Source organism: Natrix helvetica (genome assembly GCF_964273705.1).
Source record: "Natrix helvetica genome assembly, chromosome: 2".
NCBI lineage: Eukaryota > Metazoa > Chordata > Lepidosauria > Squamata > Natricidae > Natrix > Natrix helvetica.
Window position 1 is genome coordinate 92,128,193 of NC_138552.1, and position 16,227 is coordinate 92,144,419.

The 16,227-nt window shown below is 42.8% G+C and overlaps 1 protein-coding gene across 1 annotated transcript in view; it reads left to right on the forward strand.

The window, feature by feature from the left end:
- The window catches only part of SVEP1 (sushi, von Willebrand factor type A, EGF and pentraxin domain containing 1), a gene marked incomplete at its 3' end in the record, with an annotated part of 152,764 nt that overhangs the window by 109,882 nt on the left and 26,655 nt on the right, over nt 1-16,227 (forward strand). The window contains exons 34-39 of the mRNA XM_081943838.1: nt 527-611; nt 2,427-2,618; nt 3,447-3,614; nt 9,228-9,900; nt 10,430-13,209; nt 14,868-15,093. Of these exons, the coding sequence (XP_081799964.1) occupies nt 527-611; nt 2,427-2,618; nt 3,447-3,614; nt 9,228-9,900; nt 10,430-13,209; nt 14,868-15,093 (4,124 nt within the window). The remainder of the gene's footprint in view (nt 1-526; nt 612-2,426; nt 2,619-3,446; nt 3,615-9,227; nt 9,901-10,429; nt 13,210-14,867; nt 15,094-16,227) is intronic.

The following is a 16,227-nucleotide window of genomic DNA, read 5'->3' on the forward strand; positions in this document are numbered from 1 at the left end:
CACATAGATCGTATTTATTATTTCAGATATTTAAATTGTATATTTATTGAGTGTTTTTATTTGTTATAATCTCTGGTCTATGACTGTAATAAATTAAATTGAATTGTGTTGATAGAAACTTCCAATGTTATTTCAGTTGTGATTATTTAGTTCCAGATATATATCAGTAATTCACATTTAAGATGGCTGAGGTTCTCATAAAGCAATGGGAAATATTCATAAGTCATTCAATGAAGCGGGTGGTAGAACACAAGCTTATCTGAGATTATGTAAAAACTATTGTATATTGGACATCTCTGTTGCATTCCAGAAATGGAGTTACAGTGAAATTATTTCTGAATTTCTATCCAACCTACAGTCCTTTTTGTTCCAAATTTACTTTCTAATAATATAAGATTTTCCTGCTCCCCAACTACTTAATACCAGCATTTAGTGTGATTTCCATTTCCCTTTTGGGGGGTATATTAACGTTATAGCAATATATTTTGCATAATCGAAATGATGTTTTTAATTTTTTTTCTTCAAGCTATTTCCTGTGGTATTCCACCCCACCCTAAAAACGGTGCAATCGATGGCTCCAGGTTTACATTTGGTAGTAAAGTAATGTTCAGGTAGGAGATCATTGCAGCTGGGACTTGTTATTTGGCAACAAATATGGAATATATATAATAATCATTGGAAAAAAATTAATAGACTATAGTAATGCATTTAATCTATATTAGAAATACTATAAAGTGTTTATTTATTTATACCCCACCTTTATTATGTGCACATATAACTCAAGGCAGTGAATATATCCAACTCACCTTCCTCTCCTATTTTCTCCACAACAAAACTGGGAGGTGGGCTGCAGTACTGAAAATACTGAAGTACTTATTGTAGAAGTTATTGGGAAAACTATCTGCTTCCATTTGTGAAATTATCAATTCGCATATTTTGTATTTTGGAAGAAGCTGGACATTGATACTTGCATTGGGGTGGTTTTTTTTTCTTGCAAACAAGGCAATAGCTACTTTGTAATAATAATGTATGCAATGAAATTGTATTGCTATCATTGACTATGAAATATTTTGAACGTTCTAAATGTTAACCTGCTTTGAAACTATATATGAACGGGCTTGGTTAGAGAAATACAAATATTTAATAATTATAGTACCTTTTGTAAAATAGTTCCGTTTGGAAAGTAACTTTTGTCTGTTATTTATCTTTTACATAGTACAGGTAGCCCATATTTAACAATGGTAATGTGAAGGTTCCAAGAGTTGCCCTAATTAATTTACGAGCCCCAAGACGAAATTCAAAGTAAAACCATTCGTTTATTAGGACTAACATCTTGGCATGGATTTCTGTGCAGCTGAAACTAAATCACACTTAATGGCATCTGACCTTTACCCCTGTGTCCCCTCCCCTCTGGCTGAGGTCATCAATCACATTCTTCAACAGGACGTTATGGCAGGGTTCTAGACATGCGTATTCACATCCCAGTACAGAAATATGAGACTTTTACTCTGGCCAAAAGTATGCATGGCATTTCCCTCCCCTTCTCAAGGTGATAGTAGTCATGGAAACGCCTTAGGCATTGACATCTAACTGGGACCAGCAACTCCATAGCTAAGTTACACGACCTTAAGCCAGGGCTGTCAAACTTGCAGTCTGCAGGCCGGATGCGTCACCCACGGCCACGCCCGGTTTAGCAAAGTGGGGAAAGTCACAGTACACGTGACGCCGCTGTGACAGTGCGAGTTTGACACCCCTGCCTTAAGGTATGATTTCACATGACTTACAACAGCAGTTACAGCAACTCCAGTTGCTGTGGTTAGGTGAATCCTGTCTGATCCCATGATCCCATAAGCACTGTTTGCCAGCTTCTCTATTGACTTTGCTTGTCAGAAGCTGGCAGTGAAGATTGCAAACTGTGATCATGTGACTGCTGTAACTATCATCAATGTCAGCCAGTTGCCAAGCATCTGAATTACAATCATTAGTCATAAATCCCCTCAATCAGTCCCATTGTAACTTCAAATAGCCACTCAATGGGTGGCAACTAAACGAGGGACTATCCAGATTTCACGCAGTAATATCTACTTAACCTTCAGTATATTTCACAGAGAATTGAAATTAAACAGTTAATGCCATGGAAATATCACATGATATTGTCATATGCACTGATTGCTCTGTAGCTGGTCAGAAATCTGGAAAAGTGGAAAAAATGATAAACTTTTAAAAACATAATTGCTGGCTATAGAAGATTATATTATACATAGTTAGAATGATAGTGTAGTCATTTGTGCTGATAAATGGCCACAGCTATCTTATTTCAGTTGCAGCTTTATATTTGAGAAATCGTGCTAATACATCAGGGGAAATACTGTGAAACAGGCATGTACCAAATTATATTTATATCTATTTTTTTTGTCTACTTACAGATGTGAAGAAGGATACGTTTTAGTTGGTGAAGCAGAAGCAACATGTCTAGCGAATGGCAGATGGAACCATTCTTCCCCGTTTTGTGAATTAGTGCAATGTTCCCTCCCAAAAGAAATAAAGAATGGAAAATATATTGCAAATGGTGTGATGTACCTTTCTAATGTATCTTACAGGTGTGACATGGGATACAGGTAATCAGAACACCAGATTTGATTTGGTATATAATATGTCCTTGTTAAAATTGCAGAAGAAAAACTGACATGTATTCATGAGTTGAGAATATATGCAAAATGTTCCTTATGGAACTTAAACTGCTTTTTATTATTTGTTGTCGTACATTATTGCACATTGGAAGGCAAATGAGTTTCAAAATACTGTTTCCTAATCATTTTTGAAGCATGCACATTCTGATTGACTCAACATGGTGTTATTCAAGATTTGTGCACCAAAGTTTATTACTTATAATTCACAAATGGTGCACAGGTTGTCCTTGACCTACAACCACAATTGAGGCCAACATTTCTGTTGCTAAGCAAGGCAGTTATTAAGTGACGTTTGCCCCATTTTATGATTTTTCTTCCCACGGTTGCTAAGTGAAGCACTGCAGTTATTAAGTTAGTAATATGGTGGCTAAGTGACTTTGTCTTCTCCATTGTCTTTGTCAGACGGTCACAGAAGTGATCCACATGACCCTAGGACACTGCAACCCTGATAAATACATGCCAGTTGCCAAGCGTCCAAATTTTAGTCACATGATTGTTAGGATGCTGCAATAGTCATAAATGTGAAAAATGGTCATGTCACTTTTTCAGTGTTGTAGCTTTGAACAGTTACTCAACCAATGGTTGTAAGTCGAGAACTACCTGTAATATACCCCTGGAGTGATTGAACAATTTCAACAATTCCTTAAATGAAAAAGAATATTTGTTGTCCTATTCAGACAGAAAGACCTTCTCCTACCCCCTATTTTTTATCTTACCCACTATCTACTTTATGTTGTTTATTTATTTGTTCCTTAGTCTACAAGGACCTTCTGTACTTGTATGTGAAGCTTTAGGTAACTGGAGCAGCTCACCTCCAGATTGTGAAATCGTTTCTTGTGGCCTCCCTCCAGTAATTAAAGATGCTGTTGCTACTGGAAACAACTTCACCTTTGGGAATACAGTCACTTATACGTGTAAGGAAGGGTACGTAAATCAGCATTAGGTTCAAACTCTAGTGGTATCATTTGATGAAATGTTATTGATAATATTATGTTTTTTCCCCTAAATCCATATTCCTGTATTCACCTAGGCAGGGGTGGGTTCCGGATTTTTTTACTGCCGGTTTGCTCAGAGACGTGCTTTGCGTGTGCATGTGCGCTTGATGTGTGCTATGCGCACATGTGCAGTAGTGAAAAAAATGCTTATGCCTATGGCACCACTGATAGAACCAGTTTGGAGGCATGGACAGCTGAGCTACTACCTACTCAGCCGAGCCAGTCCGAACCGGTAGGAACCCACCTCTGCACCTAGGGCAGGTTTCACAAAGTTTTGCACTGCTGCAACTCCTTAAAATGATAAATAACTTTGTGTAATCCTCCATGAACCTATCTAATGATTTCGTTAAGGTTGGATTGGGCAAGAAAGGAACTATTATCACTTAATTTTAATAATTCATATCACAGGGTTTCTCAAATTTCATGGTCTTTCAGATCAGCCAGAAACTGTGCTGGCTCAGTAAAAAGGTTTGCTCTGGGAAGGAGACAGAAAAATAAGAGAGAGGAAAATGTGTAGCTTTGTGTGAAGCTGTCAATGCATAGATCAGAAACTTTCCCATTCCATAAAAGATTATTAAGTTTGTGCCACAGTCCATATTCAAAGGGCAAAACATAACATATTGTACACGTGGGGTTCCGGGTTCCATGCGCCTTCGGCATTTAGCCATGCCAGCCATATGACCACGGAGACGTCTTTGGACAGTGCTGGGTCTTCAACTTTGAAACAGAGATGAGCACCACCCCCTGGAGTCGGGAACGGCTAGCAGATATGTGCAAGAGGAACCTTTACCTTACGTGTGGGGTATATGCAATATTTGTTGATAATATCTTAAGACATTTGCATCTTTTGAAAGCTTACCTGAAATCCAGTACCTGGATTTCAGGTTCATGACAGATGCTACATGCATGATGTATCTCCTTTTATGCATATTTTATTCTTTAAATCCAGATCACTGTGTCAAACTGTGTGCGTTGCCAAGGTAGCTTTCTAAGTAGTTGAGAGACTTGGGGAAATTGTCATTGTACATTCAAAAAAAGTAAAATTGTTTAACTGCAGACTTCCACCTTTATTCCTAGTCAAAAGAATACCCCAAAGCTAGGCTTCTGATTTTGTTTTTAAATGGCCCATTAAACCAGGGAAGTTATATTTAATTTCTTAAATATAAGTGTTTCTTAAACATCAACTAGGATAGAAAATGTCTACTTGTTTCTATGTATTTCAGCTTCCAGAAGGGAGAGAGATTAGTACTTTTTAAAGAATGAATCATCCAATAATCAATTGCCCTCCCCTACTTGCAAACACTCATGCTTTGTGATATACATACAGACATACATACATACAGACATTCATACAGACATACAGACATACATACAGACATACATGTCCCAAATGTGTTTTTCCAAGAGGCCACTGGACTTTCTGGTTTTTCTTTGAAGACGTTTCGTTCTCCTGTGAGCTGCTTGGAAAGTCCAAGCATGCGTTAACACAGTCTATCTGCCCTAGGACTGAGTTAATTTTTCTTTGACCATGCCTCCCTTTGCCTCATTGAGATCAGTTTAAAAACTCAGTCCGCCCGTTAGGACTAATTTTGGGGAGCTCCTCAGTTCTAGGTCAGATAGATTGGATTCTCCAAATTGTGCATAGAGAATTATCTCCCTTTTTATTTTTGTATAGAACTCTCTCTAGGTAGATATAGGTAGACAAAGCTCAAAGGAAAAAAGTCTACCTTTTGAATTGCTGAGAGAGCTACCAGGTTCCAGTGAGCTGCTGGTCGCATGCAGAGTGAGAGCAAAGGGAGTTGCTTGTCCGGCGGCTGCTGGCGAGCAAAGGGTGGTGGGAGGCTTCCTGTCCGTTTTTCCCCAGCCGCTGTTAATAGTGCTGCTCGGAGTGCTTGAGGGCTCTGGCAGTGTCAGCAGTTTCTCCTCAGCCCGGCAAGCGCGTTGGCCATTTTACAGCATTTTGCACGCTTTTCACTGGTTGCTAACTGTCATCTTGGACTCCGTGAGCGGCGGCGCACGGCAGCAGTCATTTTAAAGTGACTATTTTACATAGATCGCCGTTTGGAGCCGCTGGAAGATACGCGAAGTTGCGTTTAAGCCCCTCAGCTGCAGATCGCTGCCAGGAAGCGTTTGGCCTTGTCCAGGACGCCGGCAAGGTCTTTCCTGCACCGACCACTCAAGGATCTTGAGGGCAGCCTGAGGAGGGTTTTGGCCAATGGGCATCCCTCCTCTCAGACATTGATCTGCGGGTATTCCGTAGCCGGCTGGCCGACACCTGGTGCCTGTCTACTGCTTCATTACCACCTCTGCATCAAGCATCTACAACATCAAGGCTTCTGCAGATCATCATGGCAGATGGAGGTTCGGAGGTGCAGGAGGCGCAGGCAGGGCCCTCCTCCAAACTCAGTAGGCTAGATCCTCCACTAAAAGGGGGGAAGGGAGGAAAGGGCACCACAAGGAAGACCTCCCCGGGACCCTCAGGGAATAAGGATAAACCCAGGGAGGGAAACCGGAAGCATAAGCCTATAGAGCACAAACTCCAGCAGGCCCAGAGGCAGAGCAAATCCCCTGAGCAGATGGATTCATTGCCATGTCCACCTTCTGGCCAGATAGAGGAGAGAGAACCTGGTTCGCCTTAGGGGAACAGGTCTCCCTCATTAATTGGGGAGGAATCGCGGGAGTCTTCCCCCGATGCCTCCTGGGACTACCCTGAATCACCCAGTTCGTCCCTCAGAGAGGAGCCAGAACCCTTTCAGGGCATCCTCCCAGCGGAGCAGGGAACTGGCTCGGTTAGGAACAGGGGCCGGATCGCTCCGTCGAGGGCTCGACCCAGGGTGGATAAAGGCCCAGCCCTGTCCACAGAGATGAAGGAAGTGATTGCCCAAGCCATCTCCCAGGGCATAGCTGAGGTGATCAGGCAGAAAGAGGCCCGCGCGGCGGGTACATCTAAATCAAGAGCGCCCCCAGTTCAGGTCAGGGACCAGGCCCCAGCCTCTCCTGCCACCTCGGTTGCCACAGAGGAATCGGTCTGGGAGGAGGAGGAGGAGGCCGAGGAATTTGAATTATCTGAGGATGAGGATCTTCCGATAAGCCCGCCTTCACCAGGTTGTTCAAGCCATCCTTGTTTAAGGCCATCCTACACAAGGCCAAAGCATCCACCGAGCTAGGGTCTACTCCTAAGAGTACGACCATGCCATCCTCTTCCTCCTCTAAGGACCCCAAAGAAGGTCTGTTCAAGGAGAATGCTGCTACTCAGGAGCTGATTCCGGTTCCAGATTTCTTCATGGACGTTGTCCAAAGACAATGGGCACAGCCTGGTACTTTGACCAATGGTGGGGATAAATCCTTGTATTCTGTAGAGACTAGGATGGAGGATATTTTGAAGTTACCTGAGGTGGATGCCCCGGTGGTCTGGACGGTCTCAAGGCGGAAGACAGAAGATCTGAGAAGGCCTGTCATAAGACGCATCAGGTGGCCGCCTGGGCCATCAGGGCATCCACCTCTGCCTCGTTTTTCACCAGGGCTTCCCTCCTCTGGCTGAGACAACTGAGATCCAAACCTCCCTCTGAGGGATCTCAGTGGCATTACAATTTCAGTAAAATTATTACCGCAGTGGAATATTCGGCCGACGCCTTGCTGAATGCGGCGAAGTTCGCGTCCTGTGCGTTAGCATCCAACATAACTTTGCACCGCTTGCTGCTTACTTCTGCTCTCTTCAAAGGGGGACAACTTTTGGGGCATGCTCTGGACAAATTTGTGATTGAGATGAAGGACAAACGGAAGGTATTTCTGGCCACTCTGAAGAAAAATGAGCGGAAAAACTCCGGTTCGTTTAGAAAACAGTCCTTTCAAACTCAGGAGTCAGCTCAGGCGTCCACCTCTTCTTTCTACCATAGACCCTACTCTCAGGCAGGTGACAGGGGTCAAGATAGGAATTCATCTGACTCTTAAGACTGCCTTTCTAGTGGCGATTACAGCCGCTCAAAGGGTCTCAGAGCTTGCGGCTCTTTTTGTCAGGGAAGAGCTATGTATGATACATTCTGATTAAGGCTCGACCCCTAATTCATCCCTAAGGTGAGCACTCACTTTCATAGAGCCCAGGAAGTGATTCTTCCCAACTTTTGCCCTAGATCTACACATCCCAAGGAGCGTGCTTGGCATAAGTTGGATGTGAGACGTGCTGTCCGCATTTATGTTAAGAGGACTAATGACTTTAGACCAAATCCTTCTTTGTATCATTTCATCCTGGGTCACTGGGCCGCAAGGCATCATCTTCTACCATTGGGCATTGGCTGTGGGCCTACATCAAGATGGCCTATGAACATCAGGGCAGGGCTGTGCCAGGTCGCGTGAACGGCACACTCCATGAAGATGCTGCCACTTCAGCAGCGTGGGCGACCCAAGAGTCCATCATTGACATTTGTAGAGTGGCTACGTGGGCTTCTCCCACAGCATTCATCAGAAATTATAAAATTGACACCTTTGTCTCAGCCAAAGCCTCCTTTGGAAGACGGGTTTTGCAAAAAGTTGCCGTGGCTCTGGACAGTCTGAACACTTCCCGCCCTGGGACACAATAGCTTGGGTATGTCCCATGCTTGGGCTCTCCAAGCAGTGCACAGGAGAAAGACCGTTGGCTTACCTGAACGGTCGTTCTCTGGGCGCTGCGGGAGAGCCCAAACCCCCCGGAGTCTTCCGAGGTGTTCAAGACTCCTAGTTCTCAATTGACTATGGGACGGGCGTCCTGCAATGGATAGTTCTTCGTTTTTAAACTGATTTCAATGAGGCAAAGGGAGGCATGGTCAAAGAAAAATTCACTCAGTCCTAGGGCAGATAGACTGTGTTAACCCATGCTGACTCTCTTGCAGTGCTCAGAGAACGACCGTTCAGGTAAGCCAACAGTCTTCTTTCGTCCAAGAAGCTTCTTCAGCTCTCAGTTGCCTCTTGAAAAAAGTCCCTTTGGGTCAACCATGACCTATGGTGCAGGCATATGAGAATATCTTATAACTTCAATTTCTATTATTATTTTAATGGTAAAGGGAATTACGGGGGGGGGGGGGGCACAGCTTGCAGCTGCTTGAAGGACAAAGAAAGACATTCAGAAAGGAGCCTCCATAACTTCTCAGACTGTAAAAGATGGCAGGAGATTTATACAATCCAACCTGCAAGATTCTGTTAATGGGGCCTTACAATAAAGTAGAATTAGCTCATCTGGTTCTGTTTCCTGTCTGGTATATCTGAGAAGGCTGACAATTACTGTACATACAAGTGCAGTCAAAATTGTCTCAGTTCTTTAAAAACAATTGTTGTATGAAATTTATTGGAGTTCAAAATGCTTAAATAAAATTCTTGCTAGTGCACTTTAAAAAAAACCACATTGGATTATTTATAATAGCAATGCATTTTCTCATATTAGCCAATTTGACAGTGACTTTGAAATGTGACTTTCCCCCTTTAGTGAGTTAGAAGTTTATTTGTATAAGGCAGTAAACGTGATCTACTCAGCCCTTAAGAATCTATCCCTGCTATTTTTTCTAACCCATAGCTACACATTACTCGGCCCTGACACTGTGTCATGTTTGTCCGATGGCAAGTGGAACCTCAGTCAACAACAGTGTGTGGCAGTATCCTGTGATGAGCCGCCTCCTGTGGAACATGCTTCTCCAGAGAGTGGTCACCGATTATTTGGTGACATAGCAATCTACTATTGCTCTGATGGGTACAGTCTGGCTGGCAATTCTCAGTTACTTTGTAATGCCCAGGGCAAGTGGATGCCCCCGGCAAACCAAGATATTCCTGAATGCATAGCCGACTTCTGCGAGAGACCAGAGTCTGTATCCTACAGCATCTTGGAATCCTCAAACAAGGCCAGATTTTCAGCTGGGTCAGTTGTGAGCTTCAAGTGCACGGAAGGTTTCATTTTAAACACATCTGCTAAAATAGAATGTGTCCGAGGTGGTCAGTGGAACCCGTCTCCCTTGGCGATCCAATGCATCCCCGTTCGTTGTGGAGAACCAGCAAGCATTGCCAATGGGTATTCAATTGGCACCAATTACAGTTTTGGGGCCATTGTGGCTTATAGTTGTATTAGAGGCTACTATATTAAAGGAGAGAAGAAGAGAACGTGCGAAGCAACAGGAACTTGGAGTGGTACTGTGCCAACTTGTCATCCAGTGTCCTGTGGTGAGCCACTAAAACTTGCAAATGGAATGATTAAGGTATTGGTACAGCCTTGAATGTGAGCAAAATAATGTTTTGTGCACTAGGTGCAGTCAACATACTGTCTGAAATCCTGAAAGCTTATAGACCTTAAGATCCTGAGAACTTACTAAAAGTGAGCTAATTTTTGTAATTGTGGGAATGTATTTATGTCAGGTAAAATCAGAAATGTGGTGCCATATGATAGCTGCAATATTTATGTCACTGATATTTTGAAATCTGGAAAACTTTTCAGTAGGTAATCAGGAAGATTTGCAGTCGTGCCAGAAATATTTGGTTGTTCAGCATAAGCACTGAGAAGGAACTAAATCTGTATACACATGCACCTACATATACAGAGACACTTTTTAAATATAGATACATATTTTATGTCTGTCAAAGCTTTGTAAACTTGGTGCAAAAAGCCTACATTCAGCCATTTTTTAAAAGTGAGGGGATGTTAGCTATTGTTCCGTAAAACCAAAATTGTTAAGATTTTGTTGGTATATCACTTTATCAGATATAACATTTATTTCATCCATTTTGCAGAATATGACAGGACGTTCCTTTGGAAGTGAAGTGACATACCAATGTAATGAAGGTTACCAGTTGATCGGAAGTTCAAGGTTATTTTGCCAGTCAAATCGTCAATGGCACAGTGAAGCACCACCTTCTTGTGTGATCCTCAATTGTGGAGAACCACCTATCTTCCAGCATGGATTCAGCAAGGGAAAAAGATTTGAAGTGGGAGCCAAAGTCAGTTTTTTTTGTGTTGAAGGCTATGAACTGATTGGAGATGTTTCTTGGACCTGTCAGAAATCAGGAATGTGGAACAAAAAACAAAGCCCTCAATGCATCCCAACTAAGTGTCCAGAGCCACCATTAACTGAGAATCAACTTGTCTTGAAGGAGATGGCTGATCAAGTAGGGATGGTACAGTTGTCATGCAGAGAAGGCCTTATTTTGTATGGTGCCTCCATCCTGAGATGTTTGTCATCCCAACAGTGGAATGACACTTTTCCTGTCTGCAAAATGGTACTCTGTCATAGACCTCCTTATATTCCTTTTGGGGACCCTGTGGTGTCTTCTCTGCATTTTGGTAGCACAGTGAGCTACACGTGTATGGATGGATTTTTGCTCAAGGGAACATCTACCATTATTTGCCAAGCAGATGGTACATGGAGTTCTCCACTTCCAGAATGCATTCCTGTGGAATGCCCGCAGCCAGAGGAAATTCAGAATGGTATTGTAGATGTGCAAGGCCTCACCTATCTCAGCACGGCACTATATAGTTGTAAACCAGGTTTTGAATTAATGGGAAACACAACAATTCTTTGTGGAGAAGATGGACGTTGGCTTGGAGGAGAGCCTTCTTGCAATCCCATTGAATGCTCCAAACCCAGGGTGATTAAGAATGGCCGGTATTCATATGTTGATCTACACTACACACACACAGTTACCTATTCATGTGACAGAGGATTCCGACTTGAGGGCCAGAGAGTCCTAACCTGCCTGGAAACAAGGGAGTGGGATACAAAGGCTCCATCTTGCAGAGCAATTAATTGTGATCCTCCTCAGCCTATTGAGAATGGGTTTGTAGAAGGCGCAGACTACAGCTATGGTGCCATGGTTATATACAGCTGTATTCCAGGATTCCAGCTTTCTGGTCTTGCTATGCAGATCTGTGAGGAATCAGGATGGTCTAGTGTTAGTCCAGTTTGTCTGCCAACAGACTGTGGCCTTCCTCCCCATATAGACTTTGGGGGATATGTAACTATCAGTGGTGAAGAAAAGCATTTTGGCCAAGAAGATGTATTTGAAGAGAGCTTCCTTAAGGCTAGCCAATCTCATTTATCTCCAAAAGAAACACAACATTCCTCAAAAGGTATTAATAGTTTGCCACTATCTAGCTATTTATATGGGACTACAGTGTTGTATAGTTGCTATTCGGGCTATGAACTCTTAGGACATTCCGTGCTAGCTTGCCAAGAAGATGGAATGTGGAATGGTAGTGCTCCTGCCTGCATTTCCATTCAATGCGAACTACCACTCTTCCCAGAAAATGGCTTCGTACATTTTACAGAGAACACTGTTGGTAGTACAGTGAAATATACTTGTAACCCAGGCTACAAGCTGATTGGATCAAATACAAGATACTGCATGTCTGGTAGGCAGTGGAGTGATTCAACACCAACCTGCGAGATAATATCATGTGCAGTACCTAGCAGTCCCATGAATGGCATAGTAAAAGGAAAATCTTATACCTATGGTAGTGTGGTCCAATATGATTGTGATCATGGTTTTCAGCTAAATGGTTTACACAAGAGAACCTGCCAGTCTGATCAAAAATGGGATGGAAATGAGCCACTGTGCCTTCCCATTTCCTGTGGACAAGCTCCCCATTTAGAGAATGGTGAAGTGAGCGGAGAAGAATACACTTTCCAAAACCATATTGAGTACAGCTGCAATGAAGGTTTCCTGCTGGAAGGGGATCGGAAGAGAGTTTGTCTTGCAGATGGATCCTGGAGCAGGAACACTCCAGTGTGTAGGCCAGTGCAGTGTTCTGAACCAGTGAAACCTGTTCATGGCCAGATAATCGGATCAGAATTCAGCGTTGGAAAGATAATTAAGTTTTTCTGTGATGAAGGGTATATATTGCATGGCACACTCTCTTGTACCTGCCAGGCTAATGGAACATGGGATAAAGGACCTCCATTCTGTGAACCTGTCAACTGTGGGCCTCCTGAGGACATCTCTCATGGGTTCCTGAATGGTTCTGTCTTCAGCTTTGGGAAATACGTAGAGTATGTTTGCTTCCCTGGTTATGAGTTGCAAGGTAACCCAGTGAGGCAATGTCAGTCAAATGGTTTGTGGAGTGGAAGACCCCCTTCTTGCCTGCTCTGTGAGTGTCCTATACCCACCATTCAGAATGGGATAGTTACAGGGAACCATTTTGGCTGTGGACAGAAGATAGAATTTCAATGTCTAGAAGGTTTCAAATTGCTAGGACCTTCAGAAATCACATGTGAAGCTGTTGGCAGATGGAGTTCGGGTTTTCCGCATTGTGGGCTGGTTTCCTGTGGCCCTCCGCCCATGATTCCCTATGCGTTTATCAACGGAGGCAGTTCAGTGGATCAAAACACCATAATTTATAATTGTGAGATGGGCTATGTGATGCAAGGAAACTCGGAATTGACTTGTACAGAAAAAGGAGTCTGGAGTAGGCCATACCCAAATTGCACGTTACTGACCTGTGGACCACCACCTACCGTGCCTCATGCAGTTGCTTTTGGGGAATCTCAAGACTATGGAAGTAAAGTTCAGTACAGGTAAGAAGTGTTGATAGTTTCACATTAGAATGGAGGGAGGGAAGAAAAAAGTGTGGCTAAGAGTATCACAGAGATCTAGAGTTCTCTAATAAAGTTTATATCAGAGTTTGTTGCAGAAAAATGAAATCCAGAAAGCACACACAGATAACTGATTCAGCTGGATTCATTAACTTCTTTATATACATAATAACAGATGAATAAATGTACAATGGCAATAGTAGATTCTTTCAACATGGTAGAAGTTACAAGCAGAATACAAGCAGGAGAGAGCAGTTTCATCTCAGAGTTCCGTGCAGACAGAGAAGTTTAGACTAGTTTACTTCTCAGAGCAGCAGGCTCAGAGCTTACAGACTAGTTTCAGTTTCAATTCTCAGCTAAGCCACACCCAAACGCCAAGCTTACGTTTCTGTTTCCAAAACAGCCCTCAATGGCTGACCCAGTTGCTATGCCTATTCATTGGCTAATCTATTCCAGTCTATGAATATTCATACTCTGTCAGCTTATGAATACGAAATAATTTTTGAATTACACTCCAGGAGTTCCCCACCATTAATCAGGAATTATACATCCAAGTAGGTTATCCTCAATTGCATTGTAGTAATTAGCTTTTGAATCAATAAGACGCAATTCTGCAGAGCATTATCTGAAACAGAAGCGAGGCACAGGCAGGAAGGTTAGCAATACCCAGTCCAGCAAAAAGATGAAAGTCTCTATGAATGATATAGTCCAGTGATGGCAAACCTATGGCACACGTGCCACAGGTGGCACGCAGAGCCATTTGTCAGGGCACGTGAGTTCACCCTTTTTTAAAGCCATTTTTCGCCCTCCCCAGGCTCCAGAGGCTTTATAGGAGCCTGGGGAGGGCGAAAAGAGCCTCCCCGCCCCTGCCACAGGCCCTCCGGAAGCTTCATAAGCTTCCCCGAAGCCTCTAGAGAGCAAAAAACCGGCCCTACGGGAAAACCGGAAGTTCGGGAACGGACTTCCGGTTTGCTCAGAAGGTCATTTTGATTGCTCTGGAGGCTTCAGGGAAGCCTCTTGAAGGTCCCTGAAGCCTTCGGAGCATTTAAAACGACCCTCCGAGCAAACCAGAAGTGACTTCTGGTTTGCTCGGAGGGTCGTTTTAACTGCTTCGGAGGCTTCAGGGAAGCATCCTGAAGGTCCCTGAAGCCTCTGGAGGGCTTCCGGGGTGGTGGTGGAGGCTGTTGTCACCTTCCCCATGCTCCTATAAAGCCTCTGGAGCCTGGGGAGGGCAAACAAATCATGCAAAAATGGGGGGGTCGCACCTGTAGTGCACGCATGCGCACTGGGGGGGTTGCACATTGCATTATGGGTGCGGCACGCCTGCACATGACCCCCCTGCGCTCCCCCCACTTATGGCACGCGAGCCAAAAAAGGTTCGCCATCGCTGATATAGTCAATATGTTAACAGCTATCAGTCATATTATTATTTTTTTGTGTGACTATTACTAAGCTCGTTCTTCCACCAAACAAACATTTACAGGAGTAGATAGGTCCCTGAAGGATTTTTAATTTTTTTGTTTTGTTTTGAACTAAAATTGCCAATTGTTGCATCTCAGGGCACATAACGAAAGGGGAAGAATAGTTAATGCGGAATGTACAACAATTCATATGGATGACAAAAGTTTACCTTGTTTCAGATGTCTGGAGGGTTATATGATAGAGACAGAAGTGGATATATGCACCTGTCAGGAAGATGGGCACTGGTTCCCTAACACTATTTCCTGTTGCCCCATAAAATGTCCCATGCCACCAAATATAACCAACGTTATTATTTCTGGTACTGAATTTACTGTGAATAAAAGCATTACCTTATCGTGCCCAGAAGGTTATCTTTTGATGGGTACTAGCACTTCCACTTGCCAGGTAAATATTTTTTTCCTCCAATCAGTTTTGTTTTGGTTATGTAAAGCCCTGTCTTATAGCCATATATCAATAGGGACAATCTGCCGTATTGTCACTATTGGTCATATTCCTCTGACTATTAGTTCAGTAACAGAGATTATATTTACCATAAAATATATGCCATTTGTTTATTTTGCCTTGGGATAAAAATGGTTAAAATTGTTTGGTCCTGCCTTCAGTGATTTTTTTTAAAAATCCATTTTGTCTGTCAATGCATTTTATCCTTTGTAGCGATCCTGCATTGATCAACACATCTCTGATTACCCAGTTCATTATTTAGGATGGAATGACCCAGACTTCAGAATGTTCAGAAGAAAATAGAATATGATTTAATAATTTAGTGGAAAACTTGTTCTTAATGACTGCACACCAGTTCTCTCTAAAACTTGATATTTGCAATGTTTCAAAAATAATTCAACCCAATAGTAACCTTGTGTGAAATAATCTTGTTCTACTGAAATGTATGTTTTTCTGATAAAAAAGCATAAATCATACTTCCTTTTGTATTAATCTACTGTAGATCTTTGACCCCTATACATTACTGTGCTGCATATTCACAGTTCCTGAAATAACTCAACGTTTCTGTAAATATTCTTGCTTGCATTCTCTTACACAATTCTGCATTCTTCCCCTTTTCCAAACCCATCAGTGCACTTTTAATTGAAATAACATATAAGAGATTGGCAGCAAACAAATGCCGTGCTACATTGGCTATAGCTGGAGTGCAAATAGCTGGAGTGCACTGTTTGACTCCAACAACACATATAACATGTGTTATATGTTTCCTATCTGCCTAAAGTAGCAAGAGCCCTGTTCTTCGCAAAGGAAAATAAAAAGTGTTCCCTAACATTATAAGGAGTTTGGTTTTTCTAATTAGTATTTGTATTAGTTTTTTTTATCCTGCCTTTATTTTGTCGGGGGTGGGGACGCAATAGCTCAGCAGTTGATGACGCTGAGCTTGTCAACTGGAAAGCTGACAACCTGGGTTCAAGGCCTGAGTGCCACGTGATGGGGTGAGCTCCCGTTCCTTGCCCCAGCTCCTGCCCACATAGCAGTTTGAAAACATGCAAATGTGAACAGATAAATAGGTACCAC